This window comes from Glycine soja, chromosome 3 (genome assembly GCF_004193775.1).
Source record: "Glycine soja cultivar W05 chromosome 3, ASM419377v2, whole genome shotgun sequence".
Taxonomy (NCBI): Eukaryota; Viridiplantae; Streptophyta; class Magnoliopsida; order Fabales; family Fabaceae; genus Glycine; species Glycine soja.
Window position 1 is genome coordinate 14,843,276 of NC_041004.1, and position 16,877 is coordinate 14,860,152.

Here is a 16,877-nt window from a genome sequence, read left to right on the forward strand (position 1 = left end):
ATTACCAAATTAGTGTAATCGATTACACAAAGCTTTTGTGTGAAAGGACGTGACTCTTCACATTTGAATTTGAATTTCAACGTTCAAAGGCACCGATAATCGATTACCAAAACATTGTAATCGATTACAACTTTTTGAAAATAATTGGAACGTTGTAAATTCAATTTGAAAACTTTTTCAAAACAATTTTGCTACTGGTAATCGATTACAACAATCTGGTAATCGATTACCAGAGAGTAAAAACTTTTTGGTAAAAGGTTTTGTCAAAAACTCATGTGCTATTCAAAGTTTTGAAAAACTTTTTAATACTTATCTTGATTGAGTCTTCTCTTCATTCTTGAATCTTGAATCTTGAATCTTGAATCTTGATCTTGATTTTTGAGATCTTGAACCTTTAATCTTGATTCTTGTCTCTAGACTTTCTTCTTGAGTCTTGAATTCTTCTTGATTCTTATCTTGAACTCTTGAATTGTTCTTTGATTGATCTTTGAGCTTTTTGTCATCATATTTTTTTATCATCATTGTTATCATCAAAACACCTTTGAATCACCTTTGATTCACCATGAAGCTTTGCTTCTACACTTCATTGGTATGCAAATTGAACAAATCATTATATGGCCTAAAACCAGCCTCTAGACAATGGTTCTGTAAGTTCTCCACTACTTTTCTTAGTCATGGATTCCAACAATCCTAGCATGATTACTCCCTTTTCACCATTGGCTCAGGAAATTCCTTAGTCATTTTACTAGTATATGTAGATGACATCATCCTGTCAGGACCCAATCTTGACTCTGTACAAGTTGTTCAGACCAAATTACAATCTTTGTTTCAATTGAAGATCCTTGGTCCTTTGAAATATTTTCTTGGCTTAGAAATAGCCAAATCCAACAGAGGTATCTCACTAACCTAGTGAAAGTATGCTTTATCTCTTTTGGAAGATACATGTTTCTTGGCCTGCAAACCTTCCAATATAACAATGGATCCCAATCTGAAACTCAATCTTCATGATGGAGACTTACTCCCTGATCCATCAATGTATAAAAGATTAATTTGTAGATTGCTTTATTTGACCATCTCACAACTTGATATCACCTTTGCTGTAAATCGATTAAGTCAGTACATGAAAGCACCCAGAGTGCCTCACCTACATGTTGTTCATCATCTTCTGCAGCATATCAAATCTGCTCTTGGACAAGGTTTGTTTTTTCCTGCTCAGAACTCTCTCAACCTCATTGCCTTTGCTGATGTTGATTGGGCCAACTTTGTTGATACCAGAAGATCTACTTCTGGCTTTTGTGTCTTTTTGGGAAACAACCTCCTTTTTGGGCGTTCTAAAAAACAACCCACTGTTTCAAAATCATCCGCTGAAGCTGAATATCATGCCTTGTCTTCTGTTTCTAGTGAAATTGTTTGGTTAAGCAAGTTACTTCTTTACTTTGAAGTTGATGTGCCCTCTGTGATGCTATTTTGTGATAATAAATCAGCTAATCTGCTATAAGTCTTGCTTCAAACCCTGCTCATCATGAACGATCCAAGCACATTGACATTGATCATCATTTCATCTGAGAATATGTTCAATCCAAAGTAGTCAAGCTTGTCCATGTCAAGAGCCAACTCCAAGTTGCAGATGTTTTTACAAAAGCACTTCTAGGCCCGGTTTTTGGTAAATTCATTGCCAAGTTGGGAATGATTAACATCTATTCGCCAACTTGAGGGGGTATCACGATTAAGCAGTTGCAATTAGTTACAAGAAGTTATTTGAGTAGTTAGTTGGTTACTAAAAGTTATTTGAGTAGTTAGCTGGTTTTGGCAGTTAGTTAGTTACTAGAAGTTATTTGAGTAAGTTAGTTGGTTACTCAAGTTATTTATTTTCTGTCCTTTTATAAATAAACCAACTTTGTAATACTTTGATGAATGAATCCTCAAACTGTTTTTCATCTATCTTTCATTTCTGATAAGGGGAATGGTAGAAACGGAAGACCACGATTGTGAAGGGAGAGAGGCCAGTGAGAGAAAAAAAAAGAAAAGAAAAGAAAGAAATAATATTTTGTTTACTTTATCCGGTGTAGACACGTCCACCATAGACCATCACTTATTTTAACCATTGTTTCGCACCGTACAACCCATACGAAAACTTGTTTTTCACACGGTGCATACCTGTTAGGGGTGATACACAAGAAGTCGTCCTACCTTTATAGCTAGTTGCTTCTTGTGTTGTTATTGGGTAGTGTTATTTTGGTTTTTTTTTTCCTTCAGGAAGACGTATTTTTAAGCATAATTTTTAATTGGGATGGGTTTTAAAAAATTAACTAAAGAGGGGTAAGTCGTAACAGATATTAGAACTTTTGAGTTATAAGTTATAACACTTGCAACTTCCTATTCCTTTTAACTCAAGTCGTAAAATTATTTATTCAGTTAAATTTTTTTTTACGACCTTGAAGTCATAAGTAATTTTTTTTTGTTTTACTACTTTAAAGTTGTAAAATCTTTTTTTTATGAGACTTTGAAGTTGTCAACCTTTTTTTTTTAATGTTTAAGTTTTTTTTTAAGTTTATAATTTCTTTTACGGTTTATTTTTTGTAATATTTTATAAAATTATTTAAATGTATAATAAATAATATTAATTTTACTTATTAATAGTATATTTTTTTTATGGTTTTATTTTATATGTTATTAATTTATTTTAATGTTTTATTATTTAAAATATGTTATATATTTTTAATATTATTTTATTTTAATGTTTTTGTTTATTTAAAATTTAGATAATCTATTAATAAAAAATACATAAAAAAATTAAAAACAACATAATTAGTACATTAATATAAAATGCATAATACAAATGAAAGAAAAACATAAAAAGTACAAACTACATTAATCATGTATTTGTTTGTATGGACTGTTAGTACAATTATGTCCTTCAGATGTTTGTATTAGGCCTATTTGGAATTGGTTCGTCCATCTCATTATATATTTGAGTAGTGGCTGGCCTGTCAGATGTTTGTCGTCGTTTCAAAGGATCAGACATAAAATGTGGACTTAAATATTGAGGCCATGTGTCTTCGCTTCCAAGGGAATGAAAGTGATGTTGATAAACTTTGAAAATATTTTTCAACTTGTATATAGGGTCAACAAAGTCATCATAATTTAAATTACAAAAAGTACACGCTGCAATTGCATGCAAACACGACCATTCATTCAATTTGATAGTGCATGCCATTGCTCATCGACCAAGCCACGTATTTGCAATTTCTTGAATCTCGAACTCCCCTATTTCTTGAACATAAATGCAAACATAATGCAAGGGAGCAATGTGTTGATTTTCTTGCATCATGGCATATACATCTTCAGAGTACCTATGTCCTGCCTTTACCATATTCATGATTTTGATGCCATTAGTAACAAATGAATAATTTGTTTTATTAAATGTTTCATCGACTAAGATAGTAATAGGTAATGCCCCACCTCCTTTCAAAACAAAATTCATACATTTGGCAAGGTTGGTAGTCATATGGCCATACCGTTTTCCTTCATTGTAGGCCTGAGTCCATTTAGTCTTGGGAATTTGATCCAACCAATATGTTGCTTGTGGAAACTCTATTCACATTGCGAGCAACTTTGCCTCAAATTGTGGTTTTCTCATCTCATATCCTATGCCAAAAGATAAAACAATAAGTAATAGATATAGTGAAGATGTAATAAAGGAAGAATATGATGCATGAAATAGGAAGAAGCATACCCATATTGATGACTTCTTTTTTAAGTCAACATTTTTAAACTATTTTTTGAAATTTGATGCAATGTGGTGAATGCAATACACAAACAAAACATCTGGTCCATTCCATCCAATGCGTTCTAATTGTAAAGCTACTAGAAAACCGGTTCCCATGTCTGGTATAATACACAAATTTGGTTGCGGTGTAACATATCTTCGCAAATAATGCAAGCACCACATCCAAGCTTCTTTAGTCTCGCTCTCAACAATTGCAAAAGCAAGTGGGAAATTGTTTCTACTACCATCTTGTCAAATGGCAGTCAACAAAGTACCACAATATTTGCCAGTTAAAAATGTCCCATCTACTTGCACAAGTGGTTTGCAATATTTGAAGCCTTCAATGCATGGGTTAAACACCCAAAATACACGATTAAGAATCACCCTTGGAGAGTCGTCCTCACCTTTCTCCATTCAAGATGAAGTTTTGTATTTTACTATGGTACTTGGTACAAAATGTTGAGCAGCTGTCAACCATACAGGCAGGTAATTATATGATTATTCCCAACTTCTAAATGTCATTTCAAGGGCTTTTTGTTTAGCTGTCCAAGCTTTTATGTATGAAATAGTGTAACCAAACCGTTGATGCATGTCTACAATCAAGGTTTTGATTTCGATACCAGGATTTGTTTTTACTAAATGAACAATATTATGAGCAATTACAGAAGAGTCTAACCTAACATGATCTTGTGATATGAAAGAATTTGTGCAAGTGTGAATACCGTTTAATTTCTTCAACTCCCACCTCTTGTGTATCTTACTAAACGATACTCCGCCCTCCAATAACATCCATTACCATATTGACTATACATGACAACCTACTTGTCACTTTTGTTCTCAACCACATCAAAATTAAATGAATGCATAAAATGAAATATTTTAATGACATTTACATCTGCTTGTTTTGATTTAAATGTCAACCCTTCGTAAATGTCATTTGTACTAACACTTTCTCTCCTTTGATAAGGACTTGAGTACTCTCGATTTTCTAAAAGTTGGCTACTAATAGTTTCAAAATATGAAGATGACTCACTTTGATTGCTTGGTTCATCATGTTCATGAAATTTGCATTGTTGCTTGTCATTACTGAAGTCGCTAACATTATATCTTATTATGGGTTCTTCGCTAGCCATTTGTCAAAAATTAAAAAGTAATTTATTTGTAAAATGACATCAATTTTGTGTATCTATCGTAAAAAGAAAATTTAAAAAAATTGTTAAAAAAATACAAAAGTGTAGTAAAAGTTATTAATTTTGTGTATGTAATGCTAAAAAAAATATACCAATAACACTCTAAGTAACACGTCAAAATGAGAGAACCAACTGCTTGTTTAGATGCAATAGATGCAAGATTGTGTAAATGTAAATTATAAGTGTGAACGACACCTCCTTTTATAAATTACATCAAAGTGAACAGTGTTTAAAATAGTGAATACTAACTACTGCATCCACCATCAATAAAAATAATAATAATAGCTACCATAAATAATGCATCCTTTAACTAATTTAATATTCTAAAAACCTAAATTAATAATAACTAAACACTATTATACTAAAACATAAAATAATAAGTAAAAAAAATTAATTTAACATGTATAAAAATTTACCTAACTAAATCCTAAATTAATAATAACTAAATACTAATATACTAAAACATAAAATAATAAATAAATAAAATTAATTTAACATGTATAATAATTTATCTAACTAAACCCTAAATTAATAATAACTAAACACTAATATACTAAAACATAAAATAATAACTAAACAAAATTAATTTAACATGTATAATAATTTATCTAACTAAACCCTTAATTAATAATAACTAAACACTAGTATACTAAAATATAAAATAATAACTAAACAAAATTAATTGCATAATAATTTATCTAAATAAACCCTAAATTAATAGTAACTAGACACTAATATACTAAAACATAATTAGTTTAACTCATATAAACTAAACTAACCCTGCAATCAACATAATATATATATATATATATATATATATATATATATATATATATATATATATATATATATATATATATATAATATTAAAAACATGAATACGGAAGTCGTGTGATGTTCAACGACTTTCTCAAACAACATCCGTCCTCCATTTCCTCCATGGTTGAATCTACACCATTCATCCATGAATAATGAATTCGTAGGTAGTTCAACGACTTTGAAGTCGTTTGAATCTTCTCGACTTCAACATGCACCTCTAGCTGCATGCCTTTTACCATTTTGCTTCGCGTTTTCATTGCAGATTGCAGAAATCTTGTTTAATGCAGCAACATTAGGTGTAGAGAATGCAGTTAAAGTGCTGGAAAATGTTGAATAAAACTGCACCATTTTGGCATTTTACATGAAGCTTGTTTAATGCAGTGTGTTGTTCAATCAATGTGCAACAATGAAAGTGCAAAAAAAAACAATACTTAGCACTCGTGAAGCTAGCACATGGCTTCCATTTATGATTCTTGTGCAGTGTGTTAATGTTTTCACATGGTAGCTTCAGAAGAGGATGCTGAAAACACTAATATTAAAGCTTTGTAAGCTTCAATTGGTTTCACCTGTGAAGCTTGCACATGCATGAATAGTATAAAAGCAAAGTTTTGTGTAAGAAGCATGCACATGCTACTCACAGTTCCTATCTCGTGAAACATGCTTATAGGGTCTCTTACATGAAATGATGCATGATACTGTGGAATCTCGCCAGAAATAAAGCTACTCAATAATAACTTATCTTGCCAAAAATAAAGCTACTCAATAATAAATTGTATCACGGACCATTAAAACTATTATAAGTTGTGTATATTGGACTCTAGCTGATGCATGAATATTATACAAGTTAAGATATCACAAGGTAATACTTTGGCAAAAAACCAATACTTGTGTCAACCATTACCTTACACCACCTAACTTTCATTCTTCTCCATTCTTATTTTCATCCTTCTATCCATTTGTTGTGTTCTTCATTGTCAACCAATGACACATGCACAACCCAGACCAATTGATGGCTCCTTGTTGCGCTTACATGACAACCATATTTCAAATCAAGTGTGGGAAGACCAAGAGAGAATGATTCATTCGAGGTATAATTCTGTTTTGGCTTTGACCCACTTGGATTGGATAGATAATTGGGTAAAAATCAAATCACTTTAGCTGGTTTTGGTCATGTTATGAATATCAAAAAAGTTAATATTAACCAGCATTTGGTTAGTGCGTTGGTTGAATGTTGGAGAACCGAGACACACACATTTCATTTTTCACATGGAGAGGCAACCATTACTTTACAGGATGTGACCCTACAGTTGGGCTTAAAGATTGATGGATTGTTGGTAATCAGTATCATCACTGGTGATGTACGTGTTGCTTGCCAGACATTACTAGGGGAAACTCCACCAGATAAGTATGTAAAGGGTAAAATGATTATCTAAGTTGGTTGTGGCAAAATTTTTAGCAACTTCCCGTTGATGTTGATGATGTTGCCATTGCACAACATGCTAGAGCTTATATCATGATGCTCATAGGCGGATGTTTGATGACAGATACATCAAGTGCAAGAGTTCATTTTATATATCTCCTTTTATTATCAAATTTAACTGAGGAAAGTCATTACAGTTGGGGTGCAACAGTATTAGCATTCCTTTTCCGAGCTCTAGATCGGGCTGTGAAGCCGAACCAAACAGAAATCGACAGATGTTTGTTGTTGCTACACTCATGGGTGTGGGATCACATTAAATGTATTACCCCAAAGATAGATCACCTATCCATGGAAGAAGTACAAAAAGGACTCGGATTTCCTCTTGCACGAAGGTGGTCTCATCCAAGGACCGAAACAAATATTCTCACCAATTCAGTGAGATTGATACGCATCATATTTGATAGACTACATATGAATGAGGTTCATTTCTTAATTTTCATGACTTAACTATTTTTTTTTGTTTCCTATTCGATTATAAATATGTGAAAATAATAATGTATGTGTTGCAGTTCTTGTGGACTCTTTATGACACCATAAATAAGGCCATTAATTAATGATGTTGAGGTATCAATGATTGTTTGGGCAAAAGTTCCTCTCATATGTTTTACAATTGTGGAATGACATCCAATAGACAGGATCATGAGACAATTTGGATTGCGACAAATTATTCCAGATGACCCACCAAACCTAGATCAAGTCCATGACATAGATATGAGAGGGAGAATAGATATTTTTTGGCCTCACCATCATCGTCACTGGATTGCCAAATGTAATCATTGGAATGATTATATTGTTCATGGTGAAATGGACCAAGGTCTTTTGCATGAAAATTTAGAATATGTGTAATGGTATATACGTCGAACTAGACGATATATATCGCGTGAAGGAACACTATCTACTGAGGTTGTAAGTTTAATTTATAATTTTAAAAAATTATTGATATTATTATTCATTATTATTTCTAACTTTGTAAATTTGAATCACAGTATTATCCTGGTCATCACCAACATCAATCATATGTAGAACCCAATGTACCTTAAGTGCATGTTCCAACATCATCCATCACAAGCACAATATCAATCAACAACCTTCTCTGGAAACGTGTCTTAAGGATGTCAACAAAGTTTTCAACCAATATGATTCTCATCATATATGTCTCAATACTCATTTCAAGCCTTCTCTCTACATATAATCTACCACCATCGAGCTCTTGTTATCGTCCATCATTATCTACTCAAATGCGTGACATGGGTCATGAAGAGGAGGAGGATGATGATGATAACAACAATAACAATGATGATGATGATGATGACAACGGTGGTGATCATGTTCTTCAACAACAACACACAATTACATACAATTACACGTGAGCATCCTAGAACAAGAGGAGGTAGAAGTCGTAGGCCAAGAGGACAACAAACACAGACAAATCCAGTCCACAAGATGAGAGACCGAGACGCATATCTAGAAGAACTCGTTGTGGGACATCATCTCATTATTAGTTTAAAAACATATGTAATTTTCATTTAAATGTCATCAATTTTTAAATTAAAGTGTTTCAACTTTTTAGTATCTCCTTTTAATTTTATTATGCATTTTTATTAATAGATTATCTAAATCTTAAATAAACAAAAACATTAAAATAAAATAATATTAAAAATATATAACATATTTTAAATAATAAAACATTAAAATAAATTAATAACATATAAAATAAAACCATAAAAATATACTATTAATAAGTAAAATTAATATTATTTATTATACATTTAAATAATTTTAAAAAAAATTAAAAATTATAAAAAAATTATAAACTTTGAAATAACAAAAAACTTAAACATTTAAAACAAGAGGTTTACGACTTCAAAGTCATAAAACAAAAAAAAAGGTTTTACGACTTTAAAGTCGTAAAACCAAAAAAATAAATTTACTTACGACTTCAAAGTTGTAAAAAAAAAATTAACTGAAGTCATAAATAATTTTACGACTTTAGTTAAAAAGAAGAAGTCGTAACAAGTGTTACGACTTTTAACTCGGAAGTCGTAACACCTATTACGACTTACCCCTTTTTAGGTAATTTTTTAAAACTCACCCCTGATTGAAAAATTATGCTTAAAAATACTCCCTTTTAGTAAAAAAGCCGTTATTTTGCTTTCGTTGTTTTGAGGACAAATATATTTTTTGACTTAGTTTAAGATGAAATAGGTATAAAGTTACAAACAATAGAACAAAACATTTAAATTACATACAATACGACATAAAATTAACACTAAAGGTAATTAAAATACAAATTATAGGGACTAAAAATATAACTTTCAAATTATAGGGACTAAAAGAGAATTAAAATACAAACTATAAGGACTAAAAAGACTACTTTTAAACTATAGGGACTAAAAGAGAATTAAAATGTAAACTATAAGGACTAAAAAAACCACTTTCAAACTATATGGACCAAAAGGTGTGATTCGTAAAACTATAGGGATCAAACAAGTAATTTAACCTATTATAAAATAAAAAACTAACGTTTTAAGAAATTAGCAACAATGAAAATCACAACATTGATACAACTCTCTGCAAACACTTAGTAATACAACAATGAACAACACACATAAAGGCTACAAATAATTAAATAATAAAATAACAATAAAATAATTTGGAGGGGTGGTTCTTCAAAACTCGATTCAAGGTTCATTGCTTCATCAAGGTATTCAAATAAACCCTCCAAATTCCAAGAGCTTGTAGAAATTAGTGGTGGTTGTGCGCATGTCTGTGTGGGTTTGTTTGAATACCTTGATAACTCAATGCATGTGAGTTGCCTAAATATGGAAAACATAGTTATTATGTCCTCATCATCTTGCAGTATGCATGCCTTGTACTAAAGACTATCACCAACAAATGATATGGGACATCAATAATGAATATCCATGACCACTTTATCATATGGTAGACTAATCTTGTGTTCAATAGCTTGTTTCAAGGCATTAAGTGGCATGTCATTGTGAAGTTGAACTATCTTTAGTAACTACTTACAAACATTGACCCATGTTGAGTTGTTGTGATGACACCATTGTAATACACAATTGCAGTAACTGATGATGAACTCATGGTTTGGGTAAAAATAAAGTTTATGATTGAGGTGATGTATCAAATTGTCTTAGTACAAACTATATTTCTAATGTTTAATGACTTGTCACATGCACTTTAAAAACTTACAGTCAATATCCCATCGACAAAATCAATGCCTTAGATAATGCCGATTGGACCACACTAATAAAGAACGATCAAGATCCTATTGATAAAATCAATGCCTTAGATAACATCGATTGCAACACACTAATAAAGAACAATCAAGATCCCATTGACAAAATCTAACGGCTACAATCATATAGATATAAATTGTGTCACTGTTTAATTTTTTCCTATAAATACAATGCATGTAATACCATCATATACACACAGACTCACTTAAATTTGTTGTCATATATCCCTCTTTAACATCTTATTGCCGTTAATACCAAAGCCTAAACCATGGAAGCTACAACTACTCATCTTCTTTGGAAACAATACATTCATAAATCTAGAGAAGTATGTCATACATTTAGCCTCATTGATTGTTAATTTTGTTATGGTTTAAAAATATTAATACCATAATGTATATGTTGTTGTTGTTTTCATTTTTGCAAGGGTAACATGTGATATTCAATCATTTGCTCAAGCTATGCCTGCACTAGATCCTAGAATTGAATCTTTATTGGTTTAAGCTGTGTTTTTAAATGTTGCAAAGATTAAAATTGATGACACTTTAATAACTGCTTTGGTAGAAAGGTGAAAACCTGAGTCACACATGTTTCATCTTCCAATTGGTGAATGCATAATAATTTTGGAAGATGTTGCACTTCGATTGGGTTTACGCATTAATGGAAAAACAGTTACTAGTTCAACTTATTATGATTGGAAACAAATGTGTGAATAATATATAGGTGTTGTTTCGCCAAAGGTTGCACTAGTGGGATCAACATTGAAACTTAAGTGGTTAAAATAAAATATGTTGTCTCTCCTAGTAGAACCCACACAACAACAATTAGTAGCCTATTGTATGATATACATTTTAGGGTTGATTGGGGGGTCTTGATGTCAAACAAGTCAGGAAATAAAGTTCACCCAATATATCTACCTCTATTAGTAGATCCTAAATATGTTGTTGTCGCAACCTACCCTTCGGCGGGAGGGCGACGCGAGACTCGCGGGATACGTGTTCCACGAAAGGAATACGCGCGGAGTCGCCACCAACGTTTATTTGAGGAAAACGTCGGAAAAACCGGAAAAGACACGATCTACGAACTTTTAAGTGAAAGGTTCGCGAGTTGTATTTACGCACGGGGAAGGTATTAGCACCCCACACGTCCGTCCCAAGGGACGGCAGCCTTTAATCGAATGTGAAAACATGACTTTGATTTTTACGTTCCCTTTTATGTCCTTATATTCTTTATACCCTTTTTATATTTTTCTTTTTTTTGTGGTCGACAAGGGTGTTTCCCTTTGCTCCCACGTATTCCTCAATTTGGGATGAGAAAATCAGACCTACGTAGTTCTTTCGGAACAAAGTGTTTGGTTAAGTTGTTTTTGTCTTTTTTGCAAAGTATGTTTTTATTGAACAAAAGGTCATTTAAGGTGTTGGACCATTAAACGGTCTTTTGATTTTGAAAGATGAGAAACGTTAAGGCGTTGGACCATTAACGATCTCTTGTTTTTGAAAGGAGAGAAACGTTAATGGTCCAACGCCTTAACGTTTCTCATCTTTCAAAATCAAAAGACCGTTTAATGGTCCAACACCTTAAATGACCTTTTGTTCAATAAAAACATACTTTGCAAAAAAGACAAAAACAACTTAACCAAACACTTTGTTCCGAAAGAACTACGTAGGTCTGATTTTCTCATCCCAAATTGAGGAATACGTGGGAGCAAAGGGAAACACCCTTGTCGACCACAAAAAAAAGAAAAATATAAAAAGGGTATAAAGAATATAAGGACATAAAAGGGAACGTAAAAATCAAAGTCATGTTTGCACATTCGATTAAAGGCTGCCGTCCCTTGGGACGGACGTGTGGGGTGCTAATACCTTCCCCGTGCGTAAATACAACTCGCGAACCTTTCACTTAAAAGTTCGTAGATCGCGTCTTTTCCGGTTTTTCCGACGTTTTCCTCAAATAAACGTTGGTGGCGACTCCGCGCGTATTCCTTTCGTGGAACACGTATCCCGCGAGTCTCGCGTCGCCCTCCCGCCGAAGGGTAGGTTGCGACAGTTGGCGACTCCACTGGGGACTATTTTTAGAGAGTTAGGCCATTTAATCTTGTGCAAATTTTGCCATGACTTACTCCTTTGTTGGCTTCCCCTTATTATGTTCTTGTATATATAACTCTTTGATGCTTTTAGTGCATTTTTTTTGTATGCATGAGGTAAATATTTATTCATTTGATGCACACAAACACTAACACTATTTGCACACACGGTGAGTTGAAAAAGGGCCCTATACCCAGGTTCGTGGGAACATAAGGAGTGGAGGTGAATCCGTGATCATGCTAGGTCTCCGACTTGCTTGATTACAGTGAACCCTCATCTAGAGTTTTTCTCTTTGAAAACATATTGTTGCTAGTAGTCCCTACTACTGCAGTATGTTCTTCGAAGGGGATGATACCTCTAGAAACCATCAAGAGAGATATGACTACCTTGGGGGTTATCACTAAAAGCCTAGTTAGCTCTCTCCCTTATAGGTCCCTTAAATAGGGGCACGGAGCAAACACGCTGCGTGCCATTTTTCACACTGCCATGCATAAGTATCATATACCCTTTTGCTTATATTTGTTTGTGAATATTGTCGTACTATGTACATCCCCGTGTTGTGCCTTTCGCATATGCATCATGCGTGGGTTTCGTCTTTGATCCCCTCACTTTAGCAAACCGACGGAGGGTCCGTGTCGCCTTCTTAAAAAACATACGTTGGGTGCCATGCTGCCCAAACGTTGTATCCAAGAAGGAAACAATTTCTCGGGCTCCCGTATTCATAAATTGCATCTGTGTCATATGCATTTCTTCATGCATTCATCCATTCCACCCATGATAGATGTAGGAGTTTCGTTTCGCACTAGATTTTATTTCACTTTAGTAAAACATGGGATCAAGTCAAAAGCCTTCACTTAAAAAGAGGTTCTATCAAGTCAAAATCAAGATCTTAGAGGTCACCAGTTTACGAAAGTTGGGGCAATTAATGGGTCAACTTCAACGGCAAGCCTTCCGCAAAGCCTATGGTAAGATTTGGGACCTAGCTAGGGTAGAAGTCTCCATGGAACCGATTGCATCCCTTTCCCAGTATTATGACCAGCCCCTAAGGTGCTTCACATTTGAGGACTTCCAGCTAGTGCCGACTGTGAAAGAGTTTGAAGAAATCCTGGGATGCCCACTGGGAGGAAGGAAGCCATATCTTTTCTCTGGGTTCTATCCCTCCACGACAAGAGTTGCCAAGGTGGTGAAAATCTCAGCACAAGAGTTGGACCGTGTAAAGCAAAACAGGAATGGGGTAGTCGGAGTACCAAGGAAGTGTTTGGAGGAAAGGGCAAAGGCCTTGGCAAATCAAGGCGAATGGGCTTTCTTTTATTGACATCTTGGCGCTTTTGATCTTTGGAGTTGTCCTCTTTCCGAATATGGAAGGGTTAGTGGACCTAGCAACGATTGACGCTTTCCTCGCCTTTCATCATGGCAAGGAAAGCCCGGTCGTCGCCATTTTGGCCATGTATGACACGTTCGACCGGGGATGTGAAAAGAGCGGCGCAAGAATTGTTTGTTGTGCACCAACTCTTGGCTAGCATGGAGGGGCGTCTGTTAAATGGTTCCCTCACTAGAAGGAAGGAAGAATCAGGATTCTATCTTCATGCGAAGGATGTCCCATGAGAGGAGTGCCATCAGACGAAAGCATCACGCCTTTCATCGCACGAGGTTTCAGTGACCACAACGCGAGGGTACTCCAAGGAGTTCGCAAGGCATGGGATGCGGCGTGAAGAAAGGACAGAGAGCTTAGGGGAAGCAGTAATGGGATCATCGGCGGCTATCATAAGTGGCTGAGAGTCCGAACACAAGGACTGGATTGGCTCCCAAATCTAAAGACTGTGAGAGACGATGAGGTTAAAGCTTCGGAAGAAAGTGATGAGGTACAAGCCCTAAAGGCAGAGCTTGAAAGAGCCTGGGTAGTCGAAGAGAAGTTCAAGTCCATAGCCATCAAAGTCTGAAAAGAGTATGATGAACTAAGGGATGTCAATATGGCCACCGATGAAGCCTTGGAATGAGAAACCAAGAAGGCCCGAAAGGAAGAACACGACCAAAGCAAAGTTTTGAGGGGCTTTATAGGGCAGCAATAGTGAGCTCAAGCTCCGAAGAGGTGAAAGGAATCATCACGGGTCAAAGGCATGATCTTGAAGGACGAGCTAAAGGTTTGCCTTAGGTCGAAAAGAAATTTGTCCCAACAGTTAAGCGAGACTGAAGGGAATATGTGGGCCATCATCGATAAGTGCAAAGAGAAGCTAAATCTAGCGGCGACTCACGAGCAAAGGCTAGAGGATGAGTACGCCAAGATATCAGCAGAAAGGGAAGCAAGGGAAAGGGTAATTGATTCATTGCACCAAGAGGCAACAATGTGGACGGACCGATTTGCTCTTACTTTGAACAGGAGTCAAGAACTTCCCCCATTGCTAGCCAAGGCCAAAGCAGTGGCGGACACCTACTCCGCCCCCGAGGAGATCCACGGACTTCTCAGCTATTGTCAGCATATGATAGAATTAATGGACCATATGATTAGAAACCGCTAGGAAGTTTGTATTGTCGCTCAGATCTTGACTAGTTATAACTTTTTGAAAAAAATGAGTTTATCCCACGTTTTTACTCCAAAAATCAGTGCGAATCAAGTCACTCCCACATTTTATCTCTAGCATGCATTGTATGTTGGTCTCGTCCTTGGTCACGGGAAGCCGGAAGGTCCATATCACCTTCTTAGTTGTACACATGGGGCACTGCGCCCCCAAATGCGCAAGTAAGAAGAGATAATTTTCCGGGCTCTCGTGTCCGTAAAATGCATTCATATCATGCATCGCATAAGCATCTCTTCATAACATCATAATGAACATATCGTTCCTGCATTTGTCCGTTATCATATTCCAGCCTAACATTTTGCATGAGTCATGGCATCATCATGCATATGCGTTCAACAAACTTTTTGATCTGCAAAATTGCATACCATTTGTTTTCATGTTTGCTCATCCTTGTGTTTTCCTCTACAAAAACAAAAAAGGGGAAGCGTGAAACTTCACACTACATTCTTAGTTGCATGTGTTAGGCACCATGAGCCAACCATGTTGGGATCATAAACCCATTTCTAAAAAAAAAAAAAAACACACAACAACAAAACAAAATAATTGAACATGGTACCTGATGCATGGTTAACTAGGAAATGGTGTTTCTTCGGGCATCTCAATTTCATAATTACATTTTCCATGCATAGCTTAAAGTATGCCCGAGTCATTCATCCCTATGAGATGTTGTTGAAGTATTGGCGATCAGAATTGCCATTCCTTGGATTACGGGGTTGAACCAAGCTCATGCTTTTATAAAAAGGTTCATCAAGTCAAAATATGGAAGTAACCGTCTTGCAAAATTGGGGCAAAAGATGAATCGAGTCACATCACTGCTTCGTCTACTGCCAAACATATTTAGGATTGTTGATGTCCTTGTTACTTCCAGTTTCACCTTGACAAAGATGTCATGGACCATGTTGAAAATCTAAATTGATTCAACCCCATATCCTGCGTAAAAATTCGCAATCTTCCACTGTACATCATTCGCATACATCCATGCTTTTCATTGGTTGCATTGCTCATTGCATTCTTTCCTTGAAAAATAAAATAAAATAAAATAAAATGAACTTAATCATTGTTATCAAAAAAAAAAAAAAACATGCTTTACGGCGTCCTCACCGAACTTGTGCTAGAGCTAGAGTAATGGGTAACGTAGAGGAGATACAAGAGAAGATGAAGGCCGACATGGAGGCCATTAAAGAGAAAATGGCCACAATGATGGAGGCCATGATGAGCGTGAAGAAGATAATGGAAGCCAATGCGGTTGCAATTGCCGCTACCAGCGTTGTTGCTAAGGTGAACCTGATGTCCCCATCCGGCATCAACCAAATGAATCATCCAACCTCAGATATGGTAGGCAAAGATTTGGGAAGTACGGGCAGCCCCCATAATGTACAAATTCAAAACGAGCACGCCTTCCTGCCATATGGCTTGCCTCTCAACTATACGCCACCCAAAGTGGCGTACACTCCCAATAAGAATGTCAATAACTCCACTCCTATACCCATTGAGAGCCAACAACCCCAAACTGATCATGCACATGTCTCTTAAACCGTGGGGGGGACACATGAAATTCCCCACCACAATCTAGCCGACTTCGAGCCTTGCCTCGGATATGCCACGGAAGGGCAAGCAGTTGGTGGTATACCCCTACAAAACCCTTTGGAAAGCCCTCAGTATCACCCACAACTACACCTCTTGCATTCCACGACAAGTAAAA

The 16,877-nt window shown here is 35.3% G+C and overlaps 1 protein-coding gene across 1 annotated transcript; it reads left to right on the forward strand.

The window, feature by feature from the left end:
- The first annotated feature begins 976 nt into the window (after window positions 1-976).
- LOC114404981 (uncharacterized mitochondrial protein AtMg00810-like) lies at window positions 977-1,498 on the forward strand. Its single transcript, XM_028367688.1, has one exon. The coding sequence runs from the start codon at window positions 977-979 to the stop codon at window positions 1,496-1,498; it is 522 nt and encodes a 173-aa protein (XP_028223489.1).
- The last annotated feature ends 15,379 nt before the right edge of the window (window positions 1,499-16,877 follow it).